At 39.7% G+C, this 13,738-nt stretch overlaps 1 protein-coding gene across 1 annotated transcript; it reads left to right on the top strand.

The window, feature by feature from the left end:
• The first annotated feature begins 846 nt into the window (after positions 1 to 846).
• On the top strand, positions 847 to 13,632 carry LOC307125616 (UDP-glucuronosyltransferase 2C1-like). The gene is made up of 6 exons (XM_079815616.1): positions 847 to 3,146; positions 8,556 to 8,704; positions 9,142 to 9,273; positions 11,137 to 11,224; positions 12,640 to 12,862; positions 12,963 to 13,632. Exons 1-6 carry the CDS (start codon positions 2,351 to 2,353, stop codon positions 13,243 to 13,245), a joined length of 1,671 nt encoding a protein of 556 aa, XP_079671742.1. The 5' UTR covers positions 847 to 2,350; the 3' UTR covers positions 13,246 to 13,632.
• The last annotated feature ends 106 nt before the right edge of the window (positions 13,633 to 13,738 follow it).

Raw genomic sequence — 13,738 nt, 5'->3', positions numbered from 1 at the left:
CCAGTCAAATTGTCTGATCTTTGACGTGATCACGGGCAGCAGCGCAAAGTTGATTCTGCACTAATTTGATCTAATATTTGAGGTTTTTAAAAATGTTGTAGGTTTAAGTAGCACTTTTCACTTTTGTTCAAGGTAATTAAAGCAACAGAGTTTCAATAAAGGAAGAATATGTAAACATATGGTATTTGGGGTAAAGGGCACCCCTGCTGTTGGGGCTAAATGCACAATAATTAACATGATAATACATTCAGATTGTAAATATTGTATATTAAGTTGGGTGTCCACCTTAGAGATAATCACCATATTTTCACCACATTGAAACCATCATATTTAAAATATGATATTAATCATATCATATAATAAAATATAATGTATTGGTACTACTGTAAATCTATATTAAATTATTATGGGATCTCCTTCTATGCTTTCAGAATCTTTACATTTTAAACAGATTTTGTTTCTATATTTTTACTAACAGCATATTTATTGAACAAGAATTCATTATTTTATTTATCAAAATAAACAGGAAATAGTTCAAACTTTGCTAAAGTGATTGTTTTGAACAAGTATTAACTTAGATATTATTAAAAACATATTATTTTAGCTAAAGTATTGTAACAATGAGTATTGTTTCAGTACTGTGTTTTCCTCTTGCCCCATGCTGGTTTTTTCCCCGTGTGTGAGGTAATAGGCCCCCCTCGCCACCCTTTTAAAAGATTTTTAAACAAAATAAACCACTTTTATGATTCATTTTCACACAAAATCTGTTGCTCCATAAATGTTCAAAAACATAGCCTATATGTTTTTTTCTGCAATAAAGTTTTTTTTCTTTCTTTCTTTAAGGTGTGCTTTTACAGCCCTGTTGTAGCTGCCAAAAATACATAAATAAAAACGTTGGGAATCATATTTGTTTTTTGAGTGGTGTGGTGCCAGGGGCCTCCAACATAAATGTTGCCTAGGGCCTGCACATGTCTAGAACCAGCCCCGAGTACAGACAAGAGCCGCGTTTCCACCGCAGGAACTTTCCCGAAGAACTAGGAACTTTGGGGTGGTACTCGGTGTGTTTCGACCGCGGGAACCAGGGTTTAAATGAAGCTCCGGGTAAATATTTCCCCCTCCAAATGGCCCTGCTCCCGGGGTAGTACTTTTTCAAAGTTTGGGAACTTTCGGGGGTGGGACTTGGGCTCTGAACATGCTGATTGGTTGAACTCACGCAGCATTTTATTTCAACAAGCATTTTTAAAAGTCTTTTGCGAGGTTCGTTCGTTCTGCGTTCAGTAAATATCAGTCTTGCTCTTTCTTGTCTGATGGCGCGCGTTCGTCTCAGCCGTCTTATTTTAAATCTAGCTTTACAAGCTTTCAGAATACGCTTTAGTATCAGTGCTCGTCTCTTTTCCGCCGTTTTGTTAATGACCTCTTTATTAAAACAATACATAACTACCAAAAGCAACGCTGCTTGCATCTCCTCGTTATTGTTGCAGAAAGTCGCGCAAAAATGATTCCTGTCCGTCTCTGACTGGGAGGAACAGCCGCGCGCAGTCCCACGTCTCTGGACTAAAATTGGGGGGAATAGTTCCTGTAAAAAAAAGTTCCTGGTACAAATAGTTCCGGGTAATTTCGGTGGAAACGCGGCTAAGGGCATTAAATGCTAATACGGCTTGCCATAAAGGTCCATGTACGTGACAACTCACAGGAGCTGTGCTCTCTGCTCTGCCCGTTCAAATGAATGATAATCAACTCTGCTTACATTTAAAGTGAACGCGCAAAGCCATATAAAGGGGGAAAACCATAAACTTTATTGGCCCTTGCATGGTCCTTTGTGCGAAATTGGAATACACAAACAAGTGTAGAACAAATACACCGTAGCCTACATAGTTGGTACTTTCCCCCAGGTATTATGCTGCCTTCACGTGCTATCGGAAATTTCCTAATTCCCACTTTAGAAGTCGTGATTACGAGCTTGTTGCATTCAAGTGCTTTGTTGTCGGAGTGAACAGGAATCATGGTGGACACCAGTTTATTCTTGCCTATTTATTGGGAAAATCTTATTAAAACCAACATCATATACTTGTCCCATGCACTGACAACCATAAACATTCCAGATAGTCCGCTTCTGACGATTCTGTAGCCTAATTTCAGTCAAATGCAGGCTATTTTCGCTGTGTACCAAACATACAATACGCTTCATATGATTATTACATGTAAATACTACATTAATGTCAAGACAATACGACCTAGCTGTTTTAGCACGTGAAGGCAGCATTAATCACAAATGACGATAAAAGTTACGTGTATGAACTTGCTTTACCTTAACGGCCTATAGCTTTTCCCCTGAATACTTTATTGGTATATGAACGCCTTGACTTTGCACTGGTTAATGTATAGGCTAGTACGTGTTGAGGCGGAACACTTTGATCACACACTTTCGCTGGCAATCATGAGACTCATAGTCGGTTTTCTTTTCTTACTCACTGTGTTCAGCCCTGCAGAATGTGGGAATATTTTAGTTTGGTATACTGAGGGCAGTCACTGGATCAATCTGAAGATTGTGTTGGAAACATTGATTGACAGGGGACACGATGTCACGGTGTTGGTGCCGGATGTCTCGCTCCTCATGAAAGCTAAAGAATCGGATCGCTTCTCCTACCAGCCCTTTAACGTGTCCATGGATGAACAGGATATGCGAGACTTCTTTGAGGATTTTCTGCACTTCTCAATGTATGAGATGGATCAGTTAAACTTGCTGCAGATTCAAATTAAAGTCTACAAGATTACTTCCAAACTTCAGGATATGTCCCTGTCATACTGTGACGGCATTTTGAAATATCCTGTATTGATGGACAAACTGCGGAATGGAAAGTTCGATGTTGTTCTGTCAGATCCGATCTACCCATGCAGCGATATTGTGGCTGAAGAGCTGGACATTCCCTTGGTTTACACCTTCCGATTCTCCATTGCTCAGACCGCGGAGCGGATGTGTGGTCAGATACCAGCTCCACCATCATTTGTCCCTGGAGCCATGAGTAAACTCACTGACAAGATGAGCTTTACAGAGCGAATCATCAATATGCTGTTCTACCTTTCTCAAGATGCTTTTGCCATTATTGCTTGGAAAAAATATGACAACTATTACACTGAATATTTTGGTGAGTTAAAGGAACCGTTACAAAAGTATTAATATTTCCCACTTTTATTAAAGGCACAATATGTAAGATTTTTGGATTAAAATATCCCAAAACCACTAGAACAGTGTTATATTTTGTTGACTTGTGTACTTACATTATCCCAGATGTTTTCAAAAATGTTTAAATCCAGGTAGAGAACCAAGCCCATTTTTTTTTTTTACCAGGAATGACATCATACCAGAGTTACCATCGATTTGCAGTTTTATTTTATAGAAACCACGGAAACACCATGAAACATATTATATGTTTTATTAGACAGGGGAACTGTTTGGATACACTAATACCCCAGGGGTCCTCCAGAAGGTTCTAAGGGGTCCCCAGAAAATTTCAGCAATAAAAAACAAAGCAAAAATAGATAAAGTCTACCGAATATTCTAACTGTTTCATTTCTAAATGTTTCTCTCCTTTCTTGCCGTATACATTCCAGAACTGTAGTATATGTTTGCTTTGTATCTTTCTAGTGAGTTTTTCTCACTATAGTCCCCTTTATCTTGCTCACCGGGACTGTAAGGTAGTATCCTTAACGCAGGACGTGAGCTGCTTACATACAGTTATTGTGAAAATTGCTTATACAAAAAATTTTTAATTAAAAAAATTTCTTCAGGTTTATACATCCAACATTAATAGCCAATTTAAGTTGGGAAACATTATGTTGTTTTTATAATGTCACCCTATTTATCAGTTACTACTTAACAGTTTAAATGTTTTTTCATACATAAAAATAAATGGATTTTAGGAAGGGGTCCCTCATAAAGGTTCATCATATTTGGGGGTCCTTGGTATCATAAAGTTTGAAAACCCCTGCATTAATCGACAGAAAACGAATCATTGTTATATAGCTCAACCAGTGGCGTATAGGCAGAATTTTATTTTTGGTTGGGCCTGGGCAAAAGTGAGCGGGCGCTTTCACACTTGTCACTGTCAACATAAACCCAAACTGTAGCTACTACCTGTCCACATACAAAACATGAGCAGCAGTTACAACAAAAGTTAGACACTTTTTTCCACTTTTTGAATATTTTCTTCCTTTCTTAATTGAAAATAAACGCCTTTCCGATATGTGATGGGAAAAGGAAGTACAGCGAGGAGTACAACTTTGTGCCACACACCTTAACCCCACCACTATCACGACTGACAGACACTGGTAGCATGTTCCCTGTTGTTCAGTCTTACTGTTACTTGCGACCTGATGGATGGGTTCTCTCCCGCGTTAAAGGTGAACTATGTAAGATTTTTGCAGTAAAATATCCAGAAACCACTAGGCCAGTGTTATATATTTTGTTCAGTTGAGTACTTAGAATATCCCAAATGTTTCCAACTATTTGTAAATCGTGAGAAATTGCTATTTTAACCAAGGAACCGGGACGTGTGAGCTATGCGTTTGAGGGCGTGGCCTGTCGATTGCATCATATCTGCGTTACCCTCGGTTTCCGGTTTTATTCTGCAGAAACGCTTTACTCTCACTGCAGTGTGAACAAGTGTCATAGCAGCCGCCAAGAGAACATCATAACTTCCTTTTCAACACACTCGGATATATCTAATACGATAAACAGAGTTGCGTTACCTCACACTCATGACTGGAAAAGAGGAAGTGGCGCCGGCGACTATGCCATAATAAAAGTCCCGCTCTTCAATCGCTCCTGCTGCCTTGCTCAGCTCCACAACACTCGGTCCTGCTCTGCTTCAGACTACAGTAATGTTAATAATCGCATCCATGAACATGATTTCTGCCCGAGTCCTATCCTGACTCTTTTCTACCGGCTGTGAGGTGAAAACCACATGTCCCAAGATTCTGCGCTCAAACGTGGCATTAACAAACTACGCCTTTGTTTTGAACAGGCAACCTCTAGTGGACGGAAAAGTTACATAGTGTAGCTTTAATGCAAGTTTTTAAAAGTCCTTTTTATAGAATTTTGCATTGCTGCTGTTTATCTATCACACAACTGCAAATTATAGGCTAAGTAAATAGGTACTTCATGAACTCACAGGCGCGAACATGACACCTAATTGCCTAACACAGCTGTCAATCAAACTCATCAAGCATTATGCAAAAACCATAGAAAAACACATTTTATTTATTTTAGTATTTGAGATGGTATAATAATTTTGTAATTACGTTAAAATTATTCAAACAACTGTTATTTAATAAATATTATTATATTTGTGTAATAAACTGGGGGGGGCCTAGTCATCATAGTGGGCGGGCACTGGCTACGATGTGTCTCATTGTAGTTGTTGAGTGAACACACAGAGTAACGTTAGTAGGCTACATCATTTTCAACACGCTCAAATGTATCTAATATGATAAATGAACAGAGCTTCGTTACCCACATACGCTTGACCGGAAGAAGTGGAAAGCTACGACTGTGGCATAATAAAAGTTCCACTGCTCTCCAGCCGTTTGTTGCGTTCGTCTCTCATTAGCAATCGCTCCAGTGGCCTTGTTCAGCTCCCACAGAACTCAGCCCTGCTTCATACTACAGTAATGCTAAAAATATCATCCATGAACAGGATTTCTGCCATGAAGTCCCTTCCCGATTCTTTTCCACCAGCTGTGAGGTGAAGACCACATCTCCCATGAATCCGCTCTCAAACTTTGCGTCATCAAGCTATGCCTTTGTTTTGAATAGGCGACCTCTAGCGGCAAAAAACTACATATTGTGCCTTTAGTAAAGTTTGAGTATATTTTTAAGTATACTTTATGCATACTATATCAATGTACTAGTAGTATACTTGTAAGTGTTCTATTGCAGTACTACTTGGGACTAAATTGGCCCACTTTTTAGTGTACACAACTAGTTTACAACTATATGTTTTTCGTTAAGTGAACTTACAGGTATGTAATTACTAGTTAAAGTGTTAGTTCACCCAAAAATGAAAATTAGCCCATGATTTCCTCACCCTCAAGTCATCCTAGGTGTATATGGCATTCTTCTTTTAGACTAATTGTCCTGGCTAATCCAAGCATTATAATGGCAGTCAATGTTGCATCGTTTTTGAAGTCCATAAAAGTGGATCTGTCTGTCATATAACTGCTCCACACAGCTCCGGGGGGTTAATAAAGGCCTTCTGAAGCGAATCGATGCGTTTGTGTAAGAAAAATATCCATATTATAAAGTAAATTATCTAGCCTCTGGTCAATAACCTTCCGTATTCAACTTGCGGAAAAAGTGTAGCGCCCGCGCCTCTCGCAGTTCGAACGGGACAAACATGAAAGCACAGAGGAATTAGAATTAGAACGAAAATTTAAAAGAGAAATTTCGGATTTCGATATAAGAGAAGAGGGGCTTGAGTTTGTTGCCCAGCCTTATTTGTTTGAACTGCGAGAGGCGTCAAAGCTTACGCTACTCCTACATCCTACGTCATACATTGCGTCAGACTTGCGTAGGCCGTCTGAGGGAAGCTAGTTATTTTAGTTTATTAAGTTTTAAATATGGATATTTTTCTTGCACAAACCCATCGCTTCACTTCAGAAGGCCTTTATTAATCCCCTGGAGCCGTGTGGAGTACTTTTATTATGGATGGATGCACTTTTTTGGGCTTCAAAATCTCAACTCCCATTCACTGCCATTATAAAGCTTGGAAGAGCCAGAACATTTTCAAATCTAACTCTGATTGTATTCGTCTGAAAGAAGAATCTCATATATACACTTAGGATGGCTTGAGGGTGGGTAAATCATGGGCTAATTTTCACTTTTTTGGGTAAACTATCCCTTTAAGTATACTAACTATACTAAATCAGTTTCATACTTGCACGGCAGGCCGTCTGACGTCACCCATAGGATTCTGATGAGCAGTTTTGAAGCGTAAAGTAGGGTCTGCCATCTTGGCAGCGCGTCATCTCGCGTCACTCCCGGATAACAGAAAATGGGCAAAAAGTGGGGACGTGGGCGGAGCTGAAGTGACACGATGACTAAAGGCCTGTACACACCGGGACGAATATCGCACACGCTTATCGCCAGCGTTTTTCGTGACGTTTTTCGGCGCGTCTTGACTCCACTGATTTCCACTGGCGCTGCGCCGAGTGAACGTGCACATTCAGTAGATGCGCTCCCGGTACACAAGGTGGTGCTGCGGCACTTACGCTTCTGACACTCGCTTCTCACACAGAAAAAGTGAGAGAGGAGAGACAGTATTTACGTGCTTGCCAAAACCACAGATATATTATGTCTATGGCAAAACCATTCACACACTTTTTGCTAACTGGCAAGCAGCATTAGCAGCCCATCTTCTTCTTTGTCTACTTACTACTTCTTCTTCGTATCAATGTGTGCTCGGCAAGACCGATTTTGTGCTTGAGCGCCACCAAGTCGTGTTTTACTGTCACTTCAGCAGCTCCAGGCACGTGAACAAAAGCGCTGATCTCATTGGTCGGCCAGTTTTTAACGCGCCGCGTCAAAATAAAAAAACGAACCCGAGGCGTTTTTTTAAAAATGGCGCTTTTACGCCTGGCGTTTTACGCGTCGGTGTGAACACTCACATTGGCGCCCATTGTTTAGTCACGAGGCGGTGTGAACAGGCCTTAACAGACAGCAGACAAATGGCTATCCGCCTGTCACTCAAAGTGGCCACGCCCTTAATTATGCAGAACTTTAATGCTTTATGTAATTTAAATGAATGAGTTATAAAACAATTCACCCACTCACAGTTGTCATGAAGGGCAAAATTAGATATATAGACCAAAACCACAATTTGTACCAGGCTGTAAACATGTGTTTTTCTGCTGTAAAGTTGGGCATTTTAACATGGAGCTCAATGAGATTCTGCTCCCTTCTGGAGCCTGTCTCTAGTGGTCAGTCGATGAATTGCAGTCTATGTCACTTCCGTATTGGCTTCCAGAGAGAAACTGCGGGAGGTTGCCGCTTGGTGCGCTCAGAAAACCATATCAGAAGTTTAAACAGTTATGCCTTTAAAATGCATGCAAATAATTAACTTTCATGATGACGAAGAACTGCAATGTCACGTGAGCGTGGCCACTATAGATATGATAATTAAAACCAAACAGATGTTTTGTTTTTGGCAGAGTATCTGATGCATGAGCTGTACAGGCTCCGCCCTCTTCTGGAAAGCGGCAGCTCATTTGCATTTAAAGATACGTGCACAAAACTGCATATTTTTGCTTCAACTCAAAAATTAGCATTTACAACATTGTATAATTAATGATCTGTGGGGTATTTTGAGCTGAAACTTCACATTCTGGGGACACCTGAGACACCTTACATCTTGTAAAAAGGGGTTCCCTTTAAAGTGCCTTACTGTAAACACATTTTGTTTCATCTGAGGAACAAATTGAAATTATTTTCAGTGGTAATCAACATGCCACAAATGCTGTTGAAAGAGCTTATCTTGTATTTAACATCCTCGTTTCAGGTCGGCCCACTTCCTATTGTGAGATGATGGGTAAAGCTGATATCTGGTTAATCCGAACCTTCTGGGATTTTGAGTTTCCACGGCCATTCCTGCCCAACTTCAAATACATTGGAGGGCTTCACTGCACCCCTGCCAAGCCATTACCCAAGGTGCGTCTGTCTTGTTTTTTTTGTTTTGTTTGTTTTTTTAACATTCTGCCCCTTTGCTGTTAATCGAACATTTGAATTACATAAAACGTATGACTTGAATCATAAGTCCAAGAGAGTTATCATGATTTCAAATAGTTCTGAATGGATTCAGTTCTGGATAACCGGTCATCTGATTCTTTAAATGCTCATGCTCTTTAAAGTCGATTGGGTTCTGATTGGCTATCCATTGCTGTGATGTGGACTTCCCTATTCTCATAGAATTAGAATTATTATTAAAACTTTAAAGTTCTAGTCCTTCGTGTGAATGGGCAGTTACCTTGGGTTATCAAATAACACTGGTCGTGTCGCCATTATTTTTGACAAATTTGAGAATTTGCAAAAATGTATATTATGCAGTCACTTTTCACACCAAGTTCATGATGTCTTTTTATGTGTAGGACATGGAGGAGTTTGTACAGAGCTCAGGGGATGATGGGATTGTGGTCTTCTCTCTGGGGTCTTTGATAGACAAAATGCCCAAAGAGACGAGCAATAGGATCGCCTCTGCACTGGCACAGATCCCACAGAAGGTAACTGATCATTCTTACATCTGTTCCACCCAAATATCATGAACACATAAGCACTGCTTCTCTATGTTATTTTAATGAGGGGAAAGTAGTTTCGTTGTTCACAGTTCAGTTCTCATTACAGTTTCACATTTACTCATGTAGCCTATTGATTTTCTATAATCTCATTAGGTGTGTCTCTATCAGCTTCCTAGGTCGTGTATCAGCAGTGATGGGAATAACGGCGTTACAGATAAACGTCGTTACTAACGGAATTATTTTTTTCAGTAACGAGTAATCAAACAAATTACTGTTTCTCCCGTTACAACGCCGTTAGCGTTACTGAGGGAAAAAAATGTGGCGTTAGTCGCGTTACTATAATTGAGCTCATTGAAGCGCTTTTCATCCGAACAGGCTCTGTGGACCTGCAACGTGTGTGTGTGTGTGTGTGTGTGTGTGTGTGTGTGTGTGTGTGTGTGTGTGTGTGTGTGTGTGTGTGTGTGTGTGTGTGTGTGTGTGCGTGTGCGCGCGCACCAGCCAGGCGTGTTGGGGGTGGGTGCGGTGGTACACATAACTGATGATTATCGGTGGGTGGTAGACAAGGTTGAAGTTGATAGATTGAGTTTACACCTATTTTTTTCACGGTCTATGGTTCACACACACACACACACACACACACACACACACACACACACACACACACACACACACCTATGACGCACATGCATATGCACATTCAGCGATGGTCCAACGACTTCAAAGGTAGCTTTCGCAAACTGGAAGTATAAGCTCTACTTTTCCCTCGTTGAGGTGAAAGGTAAGAATATTTATGTAACGTGCAACTTATGCCCAGGAAGAAAGAGTCTCTCCACGCCGGTGGCAAGTGATTCTGAAGCGCCTCACATCATCATATGCCACAAAATTAGTGGCTAAAAACCCAGGTGATAACGTGAGCTCCACTACCAAAGGAAAGTATAGTAGGCCTACTGATAATATTTACACAATATTTACACTATAGTAGGCCTACTGATAATATTTACAATAATGCATTGAATTTGATAGTTGTCTCTCACATTGTCCCACAGCAACATTACAATAGTGTACATTAATGTTCTATTTAGTGTCCTATTCATTCATTTAACATATCTAATATTGGGGGCATCCAAGTTATTTGACATATTTGAACATTTGAGAAAAAAACTAAACAAAAGTAACGCTGTAATTACTTTCCCTGGTAATTAGTTACTTTTATAATGATGTAACTCAGTTACTAACTCAGTTACTATTTGTAAGAAGTAACTAGTAATGTATATATTATGTACACAAATTTGGGCACTAGTAAGGACTCGCTACACATTAGGACACTGAATAATCTATTTTCGGCAACATGACAACGTTGTATAACATACATTATTGTATAACTTGTATAACATCACTACTGGTATTTATCAACAACAGCAGAGCTGATATCTTTCTGACAATATATTTTAATGTTATTATTTAAAGGAAATTATGTTAAATACTTTACTTGTTACATATACGTGCAACATTTCAGCCATAAATAAATGATAATGTTAGCTAGATTGTGTTCAATGGTTTGTATTTTTTTTTTTTAAACAACCGTATTATTGTGTATTAAGTTGGCTCTTATGCTTTTCAGAACTTCCGTTAAAGGACAATAGTGAGCATCGATGCTCCCTGGTTTTGACTGTGCTTTGTGGGACTTTTTAGAGTGCAAATGTTTCAGTGCACTTGTAGGATTCTGCGATTAAAATGGCCGACTCCCTGATCAGTGCCCTGACTACTGAACTATGGAGCTGATTGAGACGCACCCTTTGTCATCATACACTGATCAGTCGAGAGTGTGTTTGTGCACGTGTGTTGCAGGTCTTATGGCGATACGGTGGAGAGAAGCCAGATACTCTTGGTGGAAACACCAGAATCTATAAGTGGATCCCTCAGAATGATTTATTGGGTTAGTATTATAATTTATGATTGTATGCAACTTTTTATAGATATATTTTTTAAATAAAAAATAAATAAAAATATGAAAATGATTAAACATTAACACTCTGATAGTGGGTGTAAATGGGGTCAGCAGTGGGTTTAAAGCAGCACTAGGTAACTTTTCAACCTTTATAATATATTTTCAAGACTCTTGTGATGAGACATCGACTTACAATAGGTTGAATGACACGTCTGCCATAGCCTGACGGGGTCTGTATCGTTTTTAATCGTACTTTTAAACTTCGGGTTTCGGGTAGTAACCCGAGAAAAAAAAGAACTACAAAATGCGACTGCTTTACGGCATATACGTCACTTCCACCACCACCCCCACTTCCTTAAATTCGGACGTGCGAGCCCAACTATCATTTGTTTGCCGATTGTTATAGTCATGGCCGAAGCAGCACAGAAAAATAAGAAAGCAAAGGTTTTGTCGGAGGAAAGCAAAAAGAGGAAACGAGAAAGTGATCGGATTAAAGGCAGGACGAGGATCAACATTGGGCCAGCGTTTGCTCGTGGGCGTGAGCTGGAGGAGGAGGGGCTACATTCTTGCAAGTAAATACATAAGACGTACAAAATCATATTTTAGGATACCTAACATGTCTGTGATATGTGTTTATTTGTCTTGCCTCAAGCTATAATGCAAATCGATTTTTCAAATTTGCAGATTCATCTATGGTAGCTTGATATTATAATATTGACGATATATGGTTATTTCCTACCACTCAAACATTGAACTGAAGTATCATATAGATTCTGTAAAACGGTAACCAATAGACTAGGCTACTATAATGACGCTGGCTTGTAAACGTGAGCCTCGCGATCATTTGGCGTTTGAAAAAAAATAAAACCCATGAAATTATATTCATATGACATGCTGAAACATATTCCACTGTACCTGGGATGAAGACATTTAACACGCGACGCAAGCAGAACGCCTGCATGTGAACTCCATAGACAGGTGAACTCCTCCTGCAGTGTTCAGGGCTATCATGGTTGTCATGTCAATAAATGCATGTGCGATGCATCCCCTGATGTAGAATGACAGTTTACGACAGTAGTAGAGGACAATACTGTTTCCCAACTGTAGGGGGACCCCGAGAGCAAAACCTACCTAGTGCTGCTTTAAAAAAAAACATGAAGCTAATTGTAAAAGGGTACATAACACACACAGTTTCTGCTCGAAAAACTTATTTGAATCCTGAAGGAGTGTATTTGGCACAGAAATACGTCCAACTCGTATTTTGAAATTTTGTCCATGTTTAGCATGAGAATCCAACTCTTTAACAGTGTAAATAAGTCAGAATGCATGAAATAGTGTTAGACCCCATTGGGAGCATTGGGAGTTTGCACAATAAACTGTCCCCTTCTGGTCTTCTGTTTCAGGCCACCCTAAAACCAGAGCGTTTATCACTCATGGAGGCACTAATGGCATATATGAGGCCATATATCATGCCGTTCCTATGGTCGGGATCCCCTTGTTTGGTGACCAGCCAGATAATTTGGCTCATATGAAGGCCAAAGGGGTTGCAGTTGTCATGGACAGCATCAAGACCATGCAGCCGCAAGAGCTGGTGGATGGACTCAACGCCGTCATTAATGACCCCTCGTAAGTCACTCATATCATTTGATTTACACTGGTGGCATTGCATAACATAGACACAGTATACACAGATATAGTATTACATTATTTGTCTGCATCTCCGCAGGTATAAAGAGAATGCAACACGTCTGTCCAGGATTCATCATGACAGACCAATGAAGCCTTTGGATGAGTCGGTGTTCTGGATTGAGTTCGTCATGCGTAATAAAGGTGCTAAACACCTGCGTGTAGAAGCGCACAACCTTACCTGGTACCAGTACCACTGTCTGGATGTGTTCGCTTTTCTTTTCGCTATCCTGACTGTAGTCCTCTACGTCTGTTTTAAAATGTCCAAATTCTTCATAATGCGTTGCTGTTTTAGATCAAAGCGGAAAAGCAAAAAAGAGTGATTAAAAAAACAAACTTATTTTTTTGCACTGAACATTGTGTTTCCACCCACAACATGGGATGACTTCCTTCTTGAGGTCCAGTAGCTCAAAAATATCCTATCAACGCAACATCTCTAACTTCAGCCGTCAATAGAATATTCCTCATCACATCACTCAATTTTGGATGTTCTCATCTTACAATACTAAACTAGAATGCTGTAATTTTTCATAATAATTATAATAATTCTTATTTGTCCCCCTGTAACATTGTTTTGATTGGTTTGAGATTATAGATCATTCCAAAACAGTAAGAGCAGTGCCTTAGAATGTAAAAAGCACGATACCAATGGATTTGAATTGAATTAAGTATTTTATAAATAAAACACTAAAACACACTGTTTACTTTTCCATTGTTGTGTTGCGTTTGTACTGTGCATTACGCTTGAAATTCAATATTGTAGTGTTTGGTCTTGCCCTTATTTTTCTTCAGTCACTGGATAAATCTGTGTGCTAA

The sequence above is a fragment of the Gobio gobio genome, assembly GCF_949357685.1.
Source record: "Gobio gobio genome assembly, chromosome: 4".
Taxonomy (NCBI): Eukaryota; Metazoa; Chordata; class Actinopteri; order Cypriniformes; family Gobionidae; genus Gobio; species Gobio gobio.
Note: the sequence above shows the minus strand (reverse complement) of the source record. Positions and strands in the feature narration are given on the sequence as shown.

Coding starts and splice junctions, on each gene's coding strand:
- LOC307125616 (XM_079815616.1), top strand. CDS start 2,351: ATGAACGCCTTGACTTTGCACTGGTTAATGTATAGGCTAGTACGTGTT. Junction 9,274..11,136: donor TGGCACAGATCCCACAGAAG/GTAACTGATCAT, acceptor CGTGTGTTGCAG/GTCTTATGGCGATACGGTGG. Junction 11,225..12,639: donor CCCTCAGAATGATTTATTGG/GTTAGTATTATA, acceptor CTTCTGTTTCAG/GCCACCCTAAAACCAGAGCG.